We start from the raw sequence: 18810 nt of genomic DNA on the forward strand, positions 1-18810 counted from the left end.
TGTGGTAATTAGTTTCCTCTTTTAAAATAAAACTTCCACTTAAAAAACAAAACCAAATAAAATAAAATAAAATTATAAAAATAAATAAATAGATATTACTCACAGTGACATACAGTGTAGAGAGAAAAGCGTGTGGGGGGGTAGGTGTGAGATTGACCGAACCACCTTGGCTCGCACACTTTCGCATTGCCATCCTCAGTATAAATGCCCTTCCCTCTCTCTATTTTCCCTCAGCTTGACGTTCCATTCAGAGAACACCAAGCGTACTCTCAAATCTTCATCTTTCCTTCTCCCACCTACCACCTCCTGTTCTTATTCTTCTCCGTTTGGTTTTTTTTTTCAAATAAAAATAAAAATAAAAGAAAAAATGAATACTCTATCGTCCCCTTCTCCCCTTATCCGTCCCCGAGGTTCTCGTTCCCGTTGTCGTCAGTTCAACCGGGTTCAATGTGTGTACAGATCCGACTCGGTTCACTTCCCAAACGGCATCGGTTGCAGCCGCACTGACTGGCAAAGCTCCTGCGCTATCCTCTCGAGCAACGTCGTCTCTCAACAGCAGTCCGGTGATAAACCCGCCGAGCACATCGCCGCTGTCAACGGTCACAAGACTTCCATTGACCTCAACCTCGTCCCCATCGAGCACGCCAACAGCGCCGCCGCCACCGCTAGCAACAACAAGCCTCAGCTTCCGCCGCAGAAGCCGTTGACAATCACCGACCTCTCTCCGGCTCCTATGCACGGCTCACAACTCCGGGTCGCCTACCAGGGCGTCCCCGGCGCCTACTCCGAGGCTGCCGCTGGCAAAGCCTATCCGAACTGCGAGGCGATTCCTTGCGACCAGTTCGAAGTTGCTTTCCAGGCTGTCGAGCTCTGGATCGCGGACCGCGCCGTCTTGCCTGTTGAAAACTCGCTAGGCGGATCTATCCACCGGAACTACGACCTCCTCCTCCGCCACCGGCTTCACATCGTCGGAGAAGTTCAGCTCCCGGTTCACCACTGTCTCTTGGCCTTGCCTGGCGTCCGCAAAGAGTACCTCACGCGCGTGATTTCACATCCGCAGGCGCTCTCCCAGTGCGAGCACACTCTGACGAAGCTAGGGCTCAACGTCGCACGGGAGGCCGTCGACGACACGGCCGGAGCTGCCGAGTACATCGCCGCCAATGACCTCCGCGACACCGCGGCAATAGCCTCCGCACGCGCCGCCGAATTGTACGGAATGCAAGTCCTGGAGGATGGGATACAGGACGATTCGAGTAACGTGACTCGGTTCGTGATGTTGGCGCGTGAGCCGATAATCCCGCGCACGGATCGGCCGTTCAAGACGAGTATCGTGTTCGCGCACGACAAGGGGACGAGTGTGTTGTTTAAGGTGTTGTCGGCGTTCGCGTTCAGGAACATAAGTTTGACGAAGATAGAGTCGCGGCCGCACCGGAACCGCCCGATCAGGCTGGTTGACGATGCGAATGTGGGGACGGCCAAGCACTTCGAGTACATGTTTTACATTGATTTCGAAGCCTCGATGGCTGAGGTTAGGGCGCAGAATGCGCTGGCGGAGGTCCAGGAATTCACGTCGTTTTTGAGGGTGTTGGGGAGTTATCCTATGGACATGACCCCATGGAGCCCGTCTAGGGGAGAATAATGACAATAAAATTATTAGCTATTTTATTTTAAAAAAATTAAAAATTAAAAAATATTGAATGTTTATTATTTGCACAAAGAAGAAGAAGAAGACGAAAAGGAAAAAAAAAAAAAAAGAGGAAAATTAATTAGAATTTCCCCCCCTTTTTCTCGGAATTTGTTTGTAATTTTTATTTTGAATTCATCAATGGCAATTTCTTGGTGGGTAAATGGTAAATAATTTTATTTGTTGTTGGGTTGATGGAGTTCAGATTAAAACGTGTGGCTGATACGTGTAAGAAATTAAGAATGTGTATACTAAATCCACACACACCCAATTGTTGTATTTTATATGCAATAGGACTCGGAGAAGGAATGAGAAGAAAAAACAAGAGAAAGTATCAATAACTTCGTCGATGTTTATTTCAATTTTTTTTTTTTCCCAATTGTTTCAGGTGATGTTTATACACTAACAATTTTGGAGATATTTCTTGTCCTTTTAGAGATTTTTTAATTGGGAGAACATTACTGACAATAATAATATTATTAGACTTAGCAGCAGTTAGGCTTTGGATTTAGGTGTTATTGTCTCAAATCTCAATTGGTGAATCTGATTAGATTAATGACTTGACGCTTCCTACTGCTTAGCCACAAATAGTTTCTAGCTAGTTAGTGTTGGGAAGATGTTGTTTACGTGATCTTCTTATTATTACTATTTTTTTTATTATTTTTTTTTTTGGGTATGGTTAATGGTTCCCTTCATTTTAGCACCTTTCATTTATGTTGGGTGTCGATAAGATCCAGCATGAATCGGTTCTGTGATATCATGGTTCGAAAACTTATTTCCAAATAAGGGGAATTTTGCCCCAAAATTGGAAGAATCTGCCTCACTGACCGTACTCAATATTCTCAAAACTATGGAATTTAGAGGTCTTGATCTAAGTTATACGCAATCTAACTTACCTTATAAAATTCAAATTTGTTATTCTTGATCTTAGGTGTAATCGTGGGATTGGAATCCCATATACACACATCTTCTGGAGAGTTGCCTCCAACAATGCAAACAGATCAAAACCCGCCACATAACAACAAAACACCGTCACTGTCAAATACTCAAATGCCAATATGAGAAGATTCTTAACAAATAATCATAAACTTGATCATTTGGATAAGCACGGCGGTGTAAATTCTTGCATATAAAATTTCTCATATGCTTGTTTATTCACTGGATTCTTATCGTGTATATTTCTTAGCTAATCATATAAAAATAAATATATACGCACATGACAAAAATTCAATAAATGAAGGATTATATATTAAACTATTTCTATGTTGTGAATTCAAATTTCTCTTAATGAGTATCTTGCAATTCTAGAAAACATCACTGCAACCTAATTGATTCCATTCTCTTTTATAAAATTATTGGTAGGGCTATTTGTGGTTCTTATGAGAAAACTTGCCATTTGCATTAGCATATAGCAATGATTGTTATGTGGGTGCCAAACTTTGCCAAGAGCAGGAAATTTTATTTTATTTTATTTTATTTTAAGCTTTGAAGTAGGATTTTGGATTCTTATCATATATATTTCCTAACTAATCAGATAAAAATAAATACGTACGCACAAGATAAAAATCCAATAAGCGAAAAAATAGACATTAAATCAACAACTACAACTATATTTTTATTATGTGAATCAAATTTCCTTAAATGACATATTACAATTCTATAAAACGCCATGACTGCTTGTGCTTTGTAAGAGAAAACCAGGCATTTGTATTAACATAGCAATAGTTTTTACGTAGGTGACAAGCTTTGCCAAGAGCAGTAAACTTTTATTACATTTTAAGTTTTAAATTAGGATTTAAGGGTGCGTTTGAAATTAAGATTGGGCAGCTGTATTTTAAAAGTTACAGTACTAAAGTGTTTGGTAAACACTAGCTGCTGTAACTTAGAAGCTATCTTGATATAATTTTTCACTTATATGATAAAAAATCTATCATATATTTAATAATTTTGTCATAATTATTATTAAAAATTTATATTTACTATATACTATTAATTTTTATTTCATAATTACAATATTTTTTTCACAACAGCTGCAATTTAAAAATTATAGCAACTCAATCCCAAACAGACTTTAAGTCACACGAAGTCTCGTGGATATAAGAGTTTGATTTGAGGTTTAAAAAAAAAAAAAAAGTGATTGTTTAGAATCTTATGCGCTTTGTTACTAATAAGAAAATATATATCTTAATGCCGTCGTAGTTTGGTGGATTTGATTTTCTTTCCCTTTTATTGGCTTTGACGCGATGTATCATTTGAGAATATTTTAATGGGAAAGATGAATTTAACTCATTATGCACTTAATAATAAGAAACTCATTTAGAGCTTGCTCACCAACCAAATGAGCGAGACATTCAAAGTTTTTAATCTCAAGCTACTTTGTCTACATTCTTTGTTTCTGTTTCCCATTCGCTTTATTTCACCAAACAACCAAATTATATTTGAATTTGTTGGTGAGCATTTTGTCTTAACAAATTTTATGTAGTCATTTTCATACTGTGAAAAAAAAAAAAAAAACTTATGTTTCCCTGAATACTTGTAAAAGTACGTAAATACAACATGTCAAGGTCACTTTTTCATGAAATGACATCAACAAAATAATAGACTAAAAACCACATTTGAGATTGTTTTATTCAACACCCTTAAAAGATATTTTAAATAATAAAAAAATACTATGGGCAAAAACTACTATAGTATCTTTTTTATCACTGAAAACCAAATACTTTAGTGCATTCATTGTCTCTTTCTTTTATTTTCTTCAGAAGAACGGGTTGATGGGTAGTTACCATTTATCAGAAAATATTTAAACCAACCTACTTTTAAAAGGTCTTTTTGGCACATGAATCATTCACGTGAGGTCAAAATCACTTTGTTTAATTTATTATATTAGCTTTTATCAATTGATAATTAAAAAAAAAACTTAAATATAGTCAATTTTTTTTTTAGAGTTAATTTCGGACTTAGCTATAGTTGCACATAATCATTGAATCTCTCACCATGACTAGATTCAATGGCTGAAAGCAATTATGGTACGGTGCTACATTTGCACCATAACTAGATCCATCAATTTCTACCCTTATAAGTATAGACTCCACTCCTCTTTTCAAGTTAATGTTTAGATTGATCAATAAATAAACTCGATTCATCAATCTCAACATTATAATAACAATATAAGTAGAGAATTATTACGCATGATAACAAGTGGTGATGAATCATAAATGAACACTTAAAATGATGCACGACTAGTGTGTAATTTTCTTTTTTAAAATTTAAGAATAAAAATATTAAAAGTGAAGAGGGGGGAGGGGTTTGGTGAGCAAAAGGGTTAATATAAAAATGGGTTGTGGTAGGTAATGAGATGTGCGATTGGTTGAAAGCCAGTCCTCCTAATAATGAAATAAGCCATGACGTTTCTTATTAAAACGTCGGCATTTCCTTGCCACTCCTCCTTGGCCCTACTCTTATTTATATACGTACCCTTTTGAAGATAATAACAATAATAATAATTTGACACTTTGAAGCTAATCATAGCTATTGATAAGGATCGCATTACTACTTTGATATAGATATGTGTGTAACGTACTAATGTAATGTTGCATGTATTAACAAATTAATAGATATATATATATATATATATGTAGGTATGTTGTGTGAGCGTGACATTGCTAAAGATGGATTTAAAATAACGAAATTGACTTTTGATAAATGTTCATGATCATTTATAAGGTTTTATGTACCAGTTGGGCATTCATAATGTTTTGCGTCTTCATATACGTTATTTTAATTTGTAATTTAGAAATAATTTTTGATGAATTGAAAATAATTTTATTAAGATAGTTTCATTTATCATCACTTTCTTTTTTTTCTTTAAAACAAAAAAAAAACATTTAAAAAGATCCTCTATAAGAAGCATATAGTAATCACTTATTTAGGAAGGACTTAAAGCTTTATGTGTATAAAAGATGTTAATTATTTCAATCAATTACTTATTATTATTACTTTTGGGGGGGGGGGGGGATGCTACCTTTATTATAATGTTAAGGATTTGAACTAAGTTATTATTTTTATTTTTGAAAAAAATACTACCTTTATCATACGGTTAAGGTATTTGGTATTAAGATTAGGTAGTTATAAATTAAAAGTTATAACACTAAAGTATTTGATAAATATTAACAAGCACTAAAATTAACTTTCAGATCTCTAAAAAGCAATCTCAAATGGGCTCTTAATGCAATAATAAAAAACACACTGCTAAAGATAAACATTTATAAATTAAAACTAATTAATTAATTTGTTAAAAGCATCGCGTTTACTTTGTAACAAAGTATTTTTTTTTAATTACTGTTTTAACACAAGAGATAAAAAGTATATGGGACACCAAAGAGATGAAACTTTCTTTTGTTTTTCCAAATCAAAGTTCTTGTCGGTGTGCCATGACCATGAAATTTTCACTAACTTTTGAAGAATTTCAGCTGACCTCATCTTATAAGACAATGGGGGAAGAAACTTCACAGACGACCCTTTCATCCCTCAAAGTCAGTCTTTTGTTTATGTTTTTTCATTTCATCAAGTTGATTTTAGTCTAAAAGTCTCTAATTTTCTTTTCAATTTTTTCGGTCCATAAAGTAGTCTTTTTGACTCCTCATACTTTACTTTAATACCATTTTTGAAAGATAGCTTCTGATCATTTTAATTTGATTAAAAAATTTATTATCATATCTAATCTTGCGTGTTGTTGACTTGTTGTAATATAATGATATAGTTACCAAGATATAATAATAATAATAATAATTAAGGATGTTAATTGAGTACTTCTATCTTTGATTTACATAGGCGATTCCCCCCCCCTCCCCCCCAAAATCCTCATTAATTAAAAAGCCAAAAAAATACTATTGATAATTTGCTATAAATATCTTACCTAAACGTGATTGTCCAATGATGATCAAGGGTCTAAATCAAAGTTGGTTGAAGATTTGGAGCATCATTGGATACTTAATTAAGCACGTAATTAAAGTTTTTTTAAAAGCTTGAACTCCACTCACTCCTCTAAAAAAGTGATAATAAAGTGATAAATCTGTTTGCATTTTCTCTGGTTAAATCTCTAAAATTTGAAAATGTTTGGAGTCGATTCAGTCGGCTGTAATAGTCAATTTGTAAAGCTTGACTCTAGAGCATGCTTGTTAAACATATGAAGTTTCAAATATTATTAATTTTAAATTTTATTAAAAAAATTACTTATCTGTTTTCTGTAACTTATATTTAACTTTTAAATATTTATATATAAATAAAAAAATAAATTTATAAGGATATATATGTCAAATAATTATGTTTAAAATACTTTAATTTATAAAAAGAAGTAATATGTCACTTATATTTTAGTATAAAAAAATTTAAAAATATATATATATTATTCAGATATTTATATTCTAACTCATTTAGATTTTAACTACATTAACACTTATTTAGACTTTGAGATAAAGAAAACAAACTCCGGCTTAACGAGTACTAAGCAAATTTTTCAAGACATATGACAAAAACCCCAAGAATCTTAAGAACGAGTGAACGATCGCAGTGTTCCTTGATTCCTTCCTTGACGAGAGACACTAATTGCCAAAAGTATGAAACATTTTTGGGTCCCACGTATGTTTATCCTTCCATCATGAGCTGACATGTGGCAACAAAACATCAAATGAACTAGTGTTTTGCTCCCTCAAATATTGCGTCATGGCAACTGTGCAACTAGGATGGCCAATGGATGGGTGGCATGTGGCACGGCGCATCTTCTTACAGCACGCCACGACATACACACGAGCTAAATTGAGCTGAGAATTATAGGTTCCTCGGTTTTAAAAACATGGCATAATTAGATATGAGTTAAAATACGACACGTAAAAAAAAATCTGTAATAAATATATTTTATTGGTGGATTAGTATGCGACTCGTGAGCCATCAATAGTATATGAGACAAAATATATTAAAGTCAAATTTTTTTAATAAAAGTAAAGTCAAAATTTTATGATTTTACAAATAACTTGAAGTTGTATCTTTTAATATTTTTTTATTAGCGTAAGTTTTTTTAAATTTATTTAATTCTTAGTTAAAAAGATACTCTAATTGTTTTATGTTTATAATTTATTAAATGAACAGATGATATCCTTATTTTAACAAATAAAATGATAAATATCATAATTTTTTAAATGTATGTATTAATGTTATTATGGATTATAATCTATAACTCTAAGTAAGTCCAAATTAATAATTAAGTTAACCCTTAAGAAAAAAAAATTATCATTTTTGTTGTTGTTAATTATTAAAAAGGAATTCTAATACTAAAGGATCTAATTTAGTAGTTAATATTAGATTCTTGTACTATTATTAATTTTTTATTATTGAATGTTGACTTAATCACTTGAATTTTAAATTATTGATTCTATTGAATTTAATTCAAAGCATGTGATCCCAAAAATAGTATTTGAGCTTGAAAAAAGTAAATTAACATTTGGATATATCCTCTTAAAGAAATGAAAAAAAAAAGTTTATTATATTTTTTTTCTTAGGCACGCGCACGACTATGTATACAAAAAGTTAAATTTAAGAATGTGAATCCAATGGTTAATTAAAAGTTCTGTTCAGTGAGTTAGTTTAATCTTGCCTTTGAGGCATTGGTTTGGTAGTGAGTTAAATGATGTGGCATTTCCTAAGTTATTTGGTTGTTACAATTCATTAAATCATAGGACTAAAAAAATAATAATAAATAAGGATAATTTTGAAGTTGAATAGAGTTAATTAAAGAATTGGGCTTGATAAGATTAGATCAGATGAAACTGTGAGGGCGAAAATATAATGAATTCTATAAAATGAATCTCATTTGGGGCCTAATTTCAAGTTCTTTTTGGTCCCAATTATAGACATATCTGGTTCAAGAAAAACTTGGGCGCGGCCCGTTAAGTGACTAGCCCAAAGCTCATCAAACGAATTGCCTGTGCGTCGTCTCCGTCGATTCACCCAAAGAAAAAAAAAAAAATTCAATCAAATTCATAAACCCTAATTTACTTGACACCTGATACTCTCTAACTTTGCATACACTAAATTTTACACAGATTGGTGAATGACTTTGAGACAGATTGTCAAAAAGGTATTAAAAATTTTAGTTTTCAAACTCTTTTCATGTTTCCTTTTTATAAAGTTGATTTTTTTAGGTTTTTTTTTTTTTTTTCTTTCTCCAACAATGTTTGTATATAAAACTGAATTTTAATCTGTAGAGTGTTAACGATAGAGTTGTAGCTTCAAAATCATTAACGTATGCGCCCAGCTCAATTTCTACTTCATTTCATTGAATACCAGGTAAGCGTTAATGAGAATATGCATAGATTGATTCAAATATTTTAATGTGAATTATGCGTTTTGACATCATACCAAAATTTCAGTGGCACTTTTTTAATGGCATCTTTTTTAATGTATAGGATACAATAATGCTTGTTTTGAATTTTGTAAGGCATTCGAAACAAAAAAGTAAGATCAAGTACTGATATGCATTGACAATTATATAATGAATACTTCATGATTTGATTCTTCCAAGGTTCTCACTTCTCAAATTTTTTGATGCAGTGTCTTGGTGCTCGTGTTTGCAAGTGTCTCTTTATTATGAAGTTTTCAATGGAAGTGTTTCTAATAGGGTAAACAACATCTTTCTTGCTGGTTCCTGTTTTTTCATGTCTATTTTTTTATTACTCAAGAAAGGGTAAGCCTATCCACAACTTCTTCATTGTTATTTTCTCATGGGTCCATGACCATGTCTTGATGTTGTGTTTTTGCACATAAACAACTTTTTGTTGATTTTTGTTTCTTTGATGAAGCTAGGAAAACTTGAGCCTTTCTATCATTGAAACAGAAATATAATACTAAATTTAGCCCCTTCTGGCAATGTCCCGTTGTAATGAGTTGAGTGCTTCTTGTCAAGGAGGTTGTTGACTTGTAAGTCATAGCCTCCGACTGTTGTATGTGAAGAAAAAAAATCCCCTAGCTTTCGTAGTCATGCATTTTGATATGGTTGCGATTAATAAAATCATGAGGTGTAAATCATAATTTGTTTTCATGATTCAGCAATTATGCTCTATTTGATGTAGATACAACCCTAATGAAAACTTTAGGGCCATCTATGATCATTGTAGGTTTGCTAAAGGCTTGATTTATTGGGTTTATTGTTTATGACTATTTTGTTTATCACCATCTTTTTCCTTGAAAAGTGATGCCCTAAAACGTTAGCAGTGGCATGATAGTATCAAGTGCTAAAAATGTAGTTTGATCCTTGTCTCTGCAAGCATGGGCGAAAAATGTCTGTAGGTAGTGGGAGTGGACTCTTGAAGATTTATTGTTCTTTTGCTTTTGATCTTCCTGTAATACGTCTTTCAATGCCATTTAACAATCATGTTTATATTTATACACGAGGGATTTTATTTTGGTAGACGAATCTTTGATGTAAATTTCCGGCAATGGGGCCTTTGGTGGCGAGAAATTTTTTGTCATGGTAAATGAAAAGAATGTTGAGTGAATTTATTGCCTTTGCATACCCGAAAATTGCATAGCAGTTTGCTACTTTCAGGATCAAATAATCACTTCCTGATCATATTAAGGTTTTTCATGCAAGCCCCAAACTTTTGGCCAGAAGAAATGAGGACTCATTTGGTCTCAAGAAACAGCAATAAAGGGAAGTTTAGGAAAGGGAAATTGGGAAACCTTCTGTTGAAGTTGCATATGTAACTCTTAAACCCAAAAAAACTGCTAAATCCTCGCAAGATAAAACAGTCAACATATTTGAAGGCATCATGATTGTCGAGCTTGCAAAGCAATCAGTAATATTCAATAACCACTCTGTAGGATATTATAGTAAATGTCGGGAAAATGGTTGACTCAGAGTTTGAAACTCTAAGCATCGATGTGGCAGAGCTGGATACAATGGTATTTCCTCTTCCTGGATGCTAATTATTGTATAAAGATTTTCCTACAACTTTAAACATCACATTGATTATCACACTGAAAAGTACCTAATTCCTCATTCCCACAAGAAAATAAAAGAAAGAGACCTACGTAAGTGTTTTTTTCATCATATATTGCTGGGACCCTCTCAATGTATATGCTTTATGTCTTTTGTTATTTTTTCCCCCCCCTAGTGTAGTCATTATCTATATTTTATTATATGTACCAGGCAGATTTTCAATAATAAAATCAAGTTGAATGGAGAATTCTTATTGTGACTGGTTTTGCAGGAAGTTGGTTTCAGTATAAGGAGGATATGATTTCGGATGCTCTACGCCAAACATCAGTATTGGCCAAGGAAGCAGGAGGCATAACTCAGCATGTGGGTGCTTTTGTCGTTGGCATGTCAACCGGGGGGATCAAATTTAATTTTCATAACTGTGAATTTTATCATAGGACTAGTTTATTCTTTTTTGTACAACTGAGGAGTTTCGTGATTGTTCTATGGAAAAATAATTGTCAAGGTACCTATTTATTCACTTGGAGCTACTCTGAATTAGGACTGTCATCACTGATTTCTTTTGGCTTTAGAAACTAAAGAGGACGATGCTGTCGATAGGCCGTCGTATGATTAAAATGCAGGTATTTTTGTACTATATACGTTGAAATTCAGAATGTTTGAGTTTACTGCTTATATCCTTTTTCCTTTTTTTTTTTCCCTTCCTCATTTATTAATTTATATTCGGTTATATGAATAACTTTTCTCTGGAGTAACTTTCATTTCTGAGGTTTTTTGAAAGCAACAACAAACTGAAGAAAGCTTTTAGTTTTTCATTGGATGGGTAGTTGTTATTGTTGTTTATACACAGACAATTGCTTCTGCTTTTGATGATTTTTTTAATAATCAATTCATTGTATCTTAAAATTGTTCTATGGCATGCATGTGCTCAACAGACAATAATACATTGATTTTTCTGAAAAGACTTAAGGTTGTGCAATTGATTCCAAAGTTCTGTAGTTTTTTTGGGGATGCTGTTGACTAGAAAAGAAAGATCACTGAATATTACCCAAAAGCATCAAAGTGTTGTAAGAAAGCGGTGCCACAAGAATCTTTATGACACTTACAAAAGATTTTTCAAGAAAATTTTGACATTCATTGCCTTGAAGTTAGGACATATTCGACATTGCATTTGATCGTTAGCCATTAGGTGGTCCTGACAAAGGCCTAAAGCAAAAGAAAAGCCAAAAGCAGAAGGATGAAAGCACTTTTGTCTCCTTTTTATTGGATTTGCCAAACTACTCTTCGCCTCATTGCTGGTATCAGCAATGTTTTGTTACACATGACATTGACAAGGAGATGGCTTTGATGATGGTGAGGACATAAGGTGCTGTTCGGTGCAATATTATTGCAACACAATAACGTTTCTCAATGTACCTATGTCTTGATATGTTCCCTTGTAATAGTAGTGACACATGGCTAAATGGGTTGCTGTGAAACTAGAGAAAAAGTGGAGAAATTTGTGGAGCTTGATCGAGACTGAGATTGCAGCTGTCAAAGTGCTTTTGAGAAAGAGCAGTGCTAAATGAACAAAGGGACGACAAAGGGCTGGCATTTTACCACCTAAGGATTGTTTGGCTTCTGAAAGCGGAAAGTCAAGTGAACTTTTAAAAAAGACTTTAACTTTGAGTAAAGGAGTCCAATTATCAAATTACATCACAGAAAGGAATATTTTTAGCTTTAATTTTATTTATATAAATCATGATGATTTTAAGTGTCATCAATCTGGCATTTCACAACCTTGTTCCTAGGCTGGTTCTGACAAAGGGTTCATTTACTTATATATAATTTCATGAAAAAATAAATTCTTTCTTCTAAAAGTTTTAAATGGCTTGCGAGACTTGAATAAATTACAAAATCAAACAAATCCTTACAAAATCGGATATAAAATCTCTAACAAGAAGAATAATACAAATTATAAAGACGGGCCACGCCTTGGACTGGGTTACCATCTACATGCATAAACAGAACGGGGACCTGAACCAACAGCAGAACGCAGACTGGCAAGTCATATATGAAAAGATAATCTCAAAACCAACAGGCTGGCTAGCCTTATGCAAATCCCAATGAGTTGACAGTGGCATGCAGTAAAGGGTATTGTGATAAGGTGAGCTACAACTGAACATATGTTGCGATTTTGTCATAACTGGTGAACAAATTTGAAGCTTTATATATTAATGATACAGTGAAACTTGAGTACTGTTTATTCACTAAATTATTTTTTTTTTATGGCATTGTTATAAGAGTTAATTCCACTCTAATAAAATCTTTATAAGCATAAAACATACATATCATTCTATACCTGAGATTTCACAATCATGTGAACAATATTATGATTTTGATGCAATACTCTATGAATTTGGGTCAATCCTGAGTCATCTCAGTCAAATCAATTGGAAAGAAAAAAGAATATATGACCATGTCCGCTATCAGTCTCACAAAAGGAATATGCCCAAACACTATCATTCAAGATTTAATCATAACATGGCTTAAGCAATAGTCTTGGATTGAACAAATTATAAAATTAAAGGATGACATTATCAGTTTCCAAAGCCAGAGTCATATATGTGATCTAGAGACCTCTCATGGGGTTTAATTATATTGTTGTGTTTCCCAATCAAATTTGTCTGGTACTAGCAGACACCATTTTTCAATATTTTGAATTCATTTTTTTCAAGAGAAAGAAGATGATCATGCAAATACAATGAACATCTGTCATCACAGAACCCAACCCCAACAATGCCCCTTTTGTCTAAAAATTGTTTTATTATTTGATGAAAGATTCAAATCTTCCAAAAGAGAAGCACAATCCCCTGATAATTCTAGAATAGCTATGCATTTGAAATACATTGGATAGAAAATCACAAACCCAAATCTTAGAAATATTGGTGAGATACCAAAGAAGATAAAATTAAAAAGACTCAAAAGAGGTGCCATTTGCCACTCGCAGCAGGAACTGCTTACACCTGTGAGGCAATTGCAGACATGGGTTTGTTTATTTTTTAGTGTGTTTTTCGCAATATGTTAAAATATCTATGGGGTAAAAACAAGTGATGATGGGCAACAGCTGTGAGCATGTCCAAAAGGTTGACTTTTGTTGACACTGTCACCACTATTGCATTGATTTTTGAATTGGTTTCCTTTAATCTTTGTGATTTTGCTAGGACCATTATAGCTGACAAAGACTAAACTAATTAAAGGTCATATCTCTCATCACAAATAAAATTATAATGTTGTCACACGATAAATTTGGAGTTTAGTATAATAGGAGGGGTTATGATTCTCTTCCGATCTGATCTTTATCTGAGTAAATTATGTTAATATGATTGGTGTTTAATAAATTAAAAGAAAAAAATAATTAAATTCTAATCATCTATTAATATTAAAATATAAATAATATAAAATCTATAAAAATTTAAGAGTATTCAGATCTATAAATAGTATATGATTGGTGCTTAATAAATTAGGATGATAGTGTTGGACTGCCAGGCCACACTCTGAAGCATTTTTTTTCTCTTTTGAAGCTACTACCGTAAATTAACTGCCTTGTTTGGAAGCCCCCCATCAAGTGACATGCGTCAGTTGCTTTCTTGACTTGCATGTATTTATAGCCATCCTCTACCTACCTCTTCTTGCACCACCTCAACCTCCAACAATTCATATTCAACCCCTTTGGTCTCTTCTCTCTATTTGTGTGTGCTGTGTTAAGCAGACATCATGAAGCGCAGCTTTCAATTCAGTGCTTTTCTCCTCCTCATCCTTCTCATTTTCTCATCCGAAATCTCTGCCCGTTTCATGGGAACCAAACAAGGTAACCATACAGTTACTACTTCCTCTTCATGTTTCAGCTATGAGCCTGATCATACGAACAGGGTTTGAACCTGTTAAACTAACCAGCAGTAGCGTCCACATATTATGTGATACTTCTCCTTTTTTTCACTTTTTACAGGACAAGAGGAGGTAAAGCTTAAGGAGCTCAGTAGTGAAGTTTCTCTTCAGGAGATGGAGAACAGTGAATCAATGACTGTATGCTTCCATTACTTGATCTTTAAGCAATTATGAACTTTATATATTTAGTAGTACTTTTGAGAGTTGAGATTACTCATTCATTTGCCATTTTTGGGAACGCACGGCAGCTAATGGGAATGGAGGCATGTGATGAGAATGGAGATGAAGAATGCTTGAAGAGAAGAATCATAGCAGAGGCTCACTTGGACTACATCTACACCCAGCATCACAAGCCTTGAAGCTAATTAATTAATTTCATGGCTTCTAGCTATCATTCAGCTTAGTCTTTTATTAAAATTTATAAAATATGTACTGCTCTGAATGAATACTTCTCAACCTATTGAGTCTTAGGTTCCTAATTCCTTTTTCTCTTGTGATATACAATTATGTAACTTTTACACCTAGCTAATTAGCTACTGTGCCAGCTATGTCTATTGTAGTATGAGCATCTGCACTCTCTTTGATATGATGAGGTCTATGCGTAGGCATTGGTCCTTTCATAGCAACAGTAAGATTAGAGGTCACCGTTGCAGTAGTATAAGTGTAAAAGCTAAAACTAGAAGTGCTTCCATATTAATCCTTATTAATTTATAAGGTTCTCAACTATTAAGAAAGCTACTACTAAAAAAAAGTTTTTACACTTATATAATACGTGAGAGTAAAAGTTTGAGTCTTTATAAAAATATTATAAAAATTTGAATCTCTATAAAAAGGATTTCGTTATGTTACGTTAATCATAACGTATATCCACACACAGCAACAATTTCTATGGTAGAACCTGCTATTGTTGTTGTGTGTGACGTACATTACGATTATGCTATTGTTGTTGTGTGTGACGTACATTACGATTAACGTAACATAGTACTGATCCTATAAAAATATTATAAAGATTAAATGCAGTCTTATCTTATAAGTGGAGTGGACATTAAATTGGTAAGTGAATTTGTGATTAGGAATTAAAGCACTTACATTGAAAATAGACAGTTGGGAGTTATGCTCAGTGAATTTAGTGACAGATTTCAACAGCAATTAGTTTGACCGATTGGAAGTTTTGAATTGCATGGCATGATATCATCAGCCCTACCAACTTAAGCACTTAACATGCTCGTATGTCACCAATAATTCCTTTGACTCTCTGTAGATTGACAGTTCCTTCAGTACTGTATGTCTCAGATTTTGTACTCTTAAGAAAGGACTCGACTAGCTTACAGAATCTGTAAGGTACAGACTGCAGCATCAGCCGTTGGATGTGGTTGGATGTGGAGTGAGAAACTAAACAATAGAAAATCGGATGGTGAGATGACGGGAGATGTTTGTTACAGAATCTGTACCATAGACAGGTCCCTTAAGAAAATAAAAATTATATTTTAAAAAAAAATGGGAAAAAAGAAACCTCCACTCGTCAAAGAACAAAACAAGTGGGAAACTAAAGAAAAACAGAATATTCCACACAGAAAAATGCTCCCCATAATTTTTTGATGCCTTTTGTCTTCATCAAAAAAATGTTGCCCTTCTTCTGAAGTTATTTGAAGCAAAAGCAGGAATTTCTGATTGGAGTTGTTAACTTCAATGGTCAATGACAAATGACACTCATGTGGGCATTTCCATTGAGGGGGTCCATTTTTTTTTTTCATTTAATCTTGTTGGTTGGTCTGAAAATGGAGAAGATAATTCCTTTATTTATTGAAAATAGAATGTGATAGAGATGTTACAGTGAAGATTATGTGATTTAAATCTCCCTTCACTATCGACAAAATATAAAAAGCAGCTGTTAAGTTACATTATATATAAAAAGAAAAAAAAATGACTTACCGTCAATTAAAAAGTAATTTTTTTTTGTGTTTCCTAATTATTTGACAAACAACAAGTGAATTATATATATATATATATATAAATGACTTATAATAAAAGAGACATTATTTAGAAGACAGGACAAAGTATCATAATATGGAATCATTTATCAAAAGCAAAACACTTATGCTCCACCTTTCATTCAATGAAGCTTCCACCGTGCAATCATATAATTGTTGAAGTAGATATGGACCCAAAAGTTCCTCATGGTAATGTGAGGTTCCCATTGACAAATAATTTAGAGGTCATAAAGTATTAGTTTCTACCCTTTAACGGAGAATTTCTGAATTCAGAAACTGAAGAAGAAGAAGAAGAAGAAGAAGAAGAAGAAGAATGTGAATACAATTACAGAAACAACTAAATTGAAATTGAACATAATAAAAAGATGGCTGAGAGCAACATCGTTCATGAAAGAAGATTATCTAATTATATACCCGATATAAATTGTGAAAAAAGAATCAACAAATGATGTTACTGAAAAGGCTTAGTTAGCATATGAATCAAGAAAAAAAAAATGGAGCCAAATGATAAGATATCTTCTTATCTCATCTTTTGATTCAAGGGTTCACATCTTTCTATGAGATAGTGAGAATTAATAAAGTCCTCTCGTACTTTAAGAGCATGTCTCTCCATCCTCACTTTGAAGTAGATTTCCAAGCTAGACTTCAAATACACTGTTTGAAGACAGGTTTTGACCTGTTTAGAATCAGACCAATCACAGTCACCATGAGAACTAAGAAGATTTACAGTATATATATTTTATGGGTGGAATTATTTGACCTCACCAATTTTTTCTCTATACCCTATTTTTAAGTAAGAATTTTCTTATGTAAATAATTTTTAAAGAAAAATACTTAATTAAACCTTTCATCTCTTTCTCTTTTTAATTTCACAAACTCTTATCGATTCATTCAAATATATTCTCTTAATTACAAATAATTGGTGTCACTGACCGAGAGAAACAAAACTCACCATTTAAAAATGAACATCAATAAATTTTTATCAGCTATAAAAGTTAATGAATATCAAGAAATTAATTTTTACCAAACACAAAAGTTAATGAATATTAAGAAAAAAAAATCTCATGTACAAAAAATGTGAAATATAGGTCATGATATACTAAGAAAAGCCAAAAAAAAAAAAAAGAGTAAAATTGAGTGTTGAGTTTGCAAAATGTGAAAGTAAAGACAGAATATGTAATTGTAAGGTAGAGCGAGAAAGTAATTAATGAAGGGTAATTTTTAAATTTTTAATTTTTAATAATAAATTAAATGTGAAAGTAAAGACAGAATATGTAATTATAAAATAGAGCGAGAAAGTAATTAATGAAAGGTAATTTTTAAATTTTTAAATTTTTAAATATATAAAATGTGAAAGTAAAGACAGAATATGTAATTATAAAGTAGAGTGAGAAAGTAATTAATGAAAGGTAATTTTTAAATTTTAATAATATATTTATTTTTTAAAATAAATATATAAAGAAATTTAGCGGATTCAATTAACCCACATGCTTTTATTTAAGCAAGACATATAACATCGCCTCGTCATTCATGCCGCCCCCCCATCCCTACCTTCCAACGCGGACACGTCTTCTCTCAAGCAAAAAAACAAAAGTTACCGGACCCAATGACACCTGCTTGCTCACTGGTTTTCATTTTTCAGCAATCAGTCATCATTACCTAGCAATGAAGATCGAACATTAAATTAAATTAAGAGTAGACTTTAATTTATACCTTCCCTGAAAATGACAGTCTCCAATTTACCTTTTGAAAATGTGAAAATTTCAATTCACTCCTAGTACTGTTAAGAAAAAATTAAAAAAAAAAAATTTAACTCTCATTTATCATCATTTTCTAAGTGAAAATAGAGGATAACTTGAGATTTTCGCACCTTTAAAAAAATACATTGAAATTTACCCTTAAATAAATGTGGTACTTGTACAACCCCGACCCAGCTCACAATATTCTACAAGTACTTCAACATTCTTGGGCTGTATTTGGTACTTTATCTGTAGTTGGGCCAAAAGTCCAATTTGTATAAAAATAATCACTCCACGATGGAAAGAAAAAAGAAAAATCCTAATACAAAATAACGTTTTATCTAACAGGTGATAAGTTACACTTCTAATGCATAAGAATGTGATTGGTAGTTATTGATTAAAAAATTGTACATGTAACATAAAATATTTTAAAAGTACAATGCAACTCAAATTGACATAAGAATCAAATTCAGAAAG

General features: G+C 32.8%; 2 protein-coding genes and 1 long non-coding RNA gene across 4 annotated transcripts; all 3 read left to right on the forward strand.

The window, feature by feature from the left end:
* Positions 1-222: 222 nt before the first annotated feature.
* Positions 223-1677, forward strand: LOC18035482 (arogenate dehydratase/prephenate dehydratase 6, chloroplastic). The gene has a single exon (XM_024179528.1). The coding sequence runs from the start codon at positions 368-370 to the stop codon at positions 1637-1639; it is 1272 nt and encodes a 423-aa protein (XP_024035296.1). The 5' UTR covers positions 223-367; the 3' UTR covers positions 1640-1677.
* A 6933-nt stretch (positions 1678-8610) lies between these two features.
* On the forward strand, positions 8611-11339 carry LOC18033688. 2 transcript variants are annotated; one of them, XR_002904058.1, is made up of 5 exons: positions 8611-8816; positions 8944-9025; positions 9145-9193; positions 9290-9357; positions 10948-11339. It is a non-coding gene; the product is annotated as an uncharacterized LOC18033688 (long non-coding RNA). The 2 variants fall into 2 exon arrangements; XR_002904057.1 differs by lacking the exon at positions 9145-9193.
* A 2897-nt stretch (positions 11340-14236) lies between these two features.
* On the forward strand, positions 14237-15243 carry LOC18034749 (putative phytosulfokines 6). Its single transcript, XM_006424272.2, has 3 exons — positions 14237-14526; positions 14665-14741; positions 14852-15243. The coding sequence occupies exons 1-3, from the start codon at positions 14433-14435 to the stop codon at positions 14960-14962; spliced, it is 282 nt and encodes a 93-aa protein (XP_006424335.1). The 5' UTR covers positions 14237-14432; the 3' UTR covers positions 14963-15243.
* The last annotated feature ends 3567 nt before the right edge of the window (positions 15244-18810 follow it).

Source organism: Citrus clementina, unplaced genomic scaffold, assembly GCF_000493195.1.
Source record: "Citrus clementina cultivar Clemenules unplaced genomic scaffold, Citrus_clementina_v1.0 scaffold_8, whole genome shotgun sequence".
Classification (NCBI taxonomy): Eukaryota; Viridiplantae; Streptophyta; class Magnoliopsida; order Sapindales; family Rutaceae; genus Citrus; species Citrus x clementina.

Excerpts from the sequence above, each read along its gene's own strand:
- LOC18035482 (XM_024179528.1), top strand. The coding sequence starts at position 368 with ATGAATACTCTATCGTCCCCTTCTCCCCTTATCCGTCCCCGAGGTTCT.
- LOC18034749 (XM_006424272.2), top strand. The coding sequence starts at position 14,433 with ATGAAGCGCAGCTTTCAATTCAGTGCTTTTCTCCTCCTCATCCTTCTC. Across the intron at positions 14,527-14,664 it reads TTTCATGGGAACCAAACAAG|GACAAGAGGAGGTAAAGCTT; the intron begins GTAACCATACAG and ends CACTTTTTACAG. Across the intron at positions 14,742-14,851 it reads AGAACAGTGAATCAATGACT|CTAATGGGAATGGAGGCATG; the intron begins GTATGCTTCCAT and ends AACGCACGGCAG.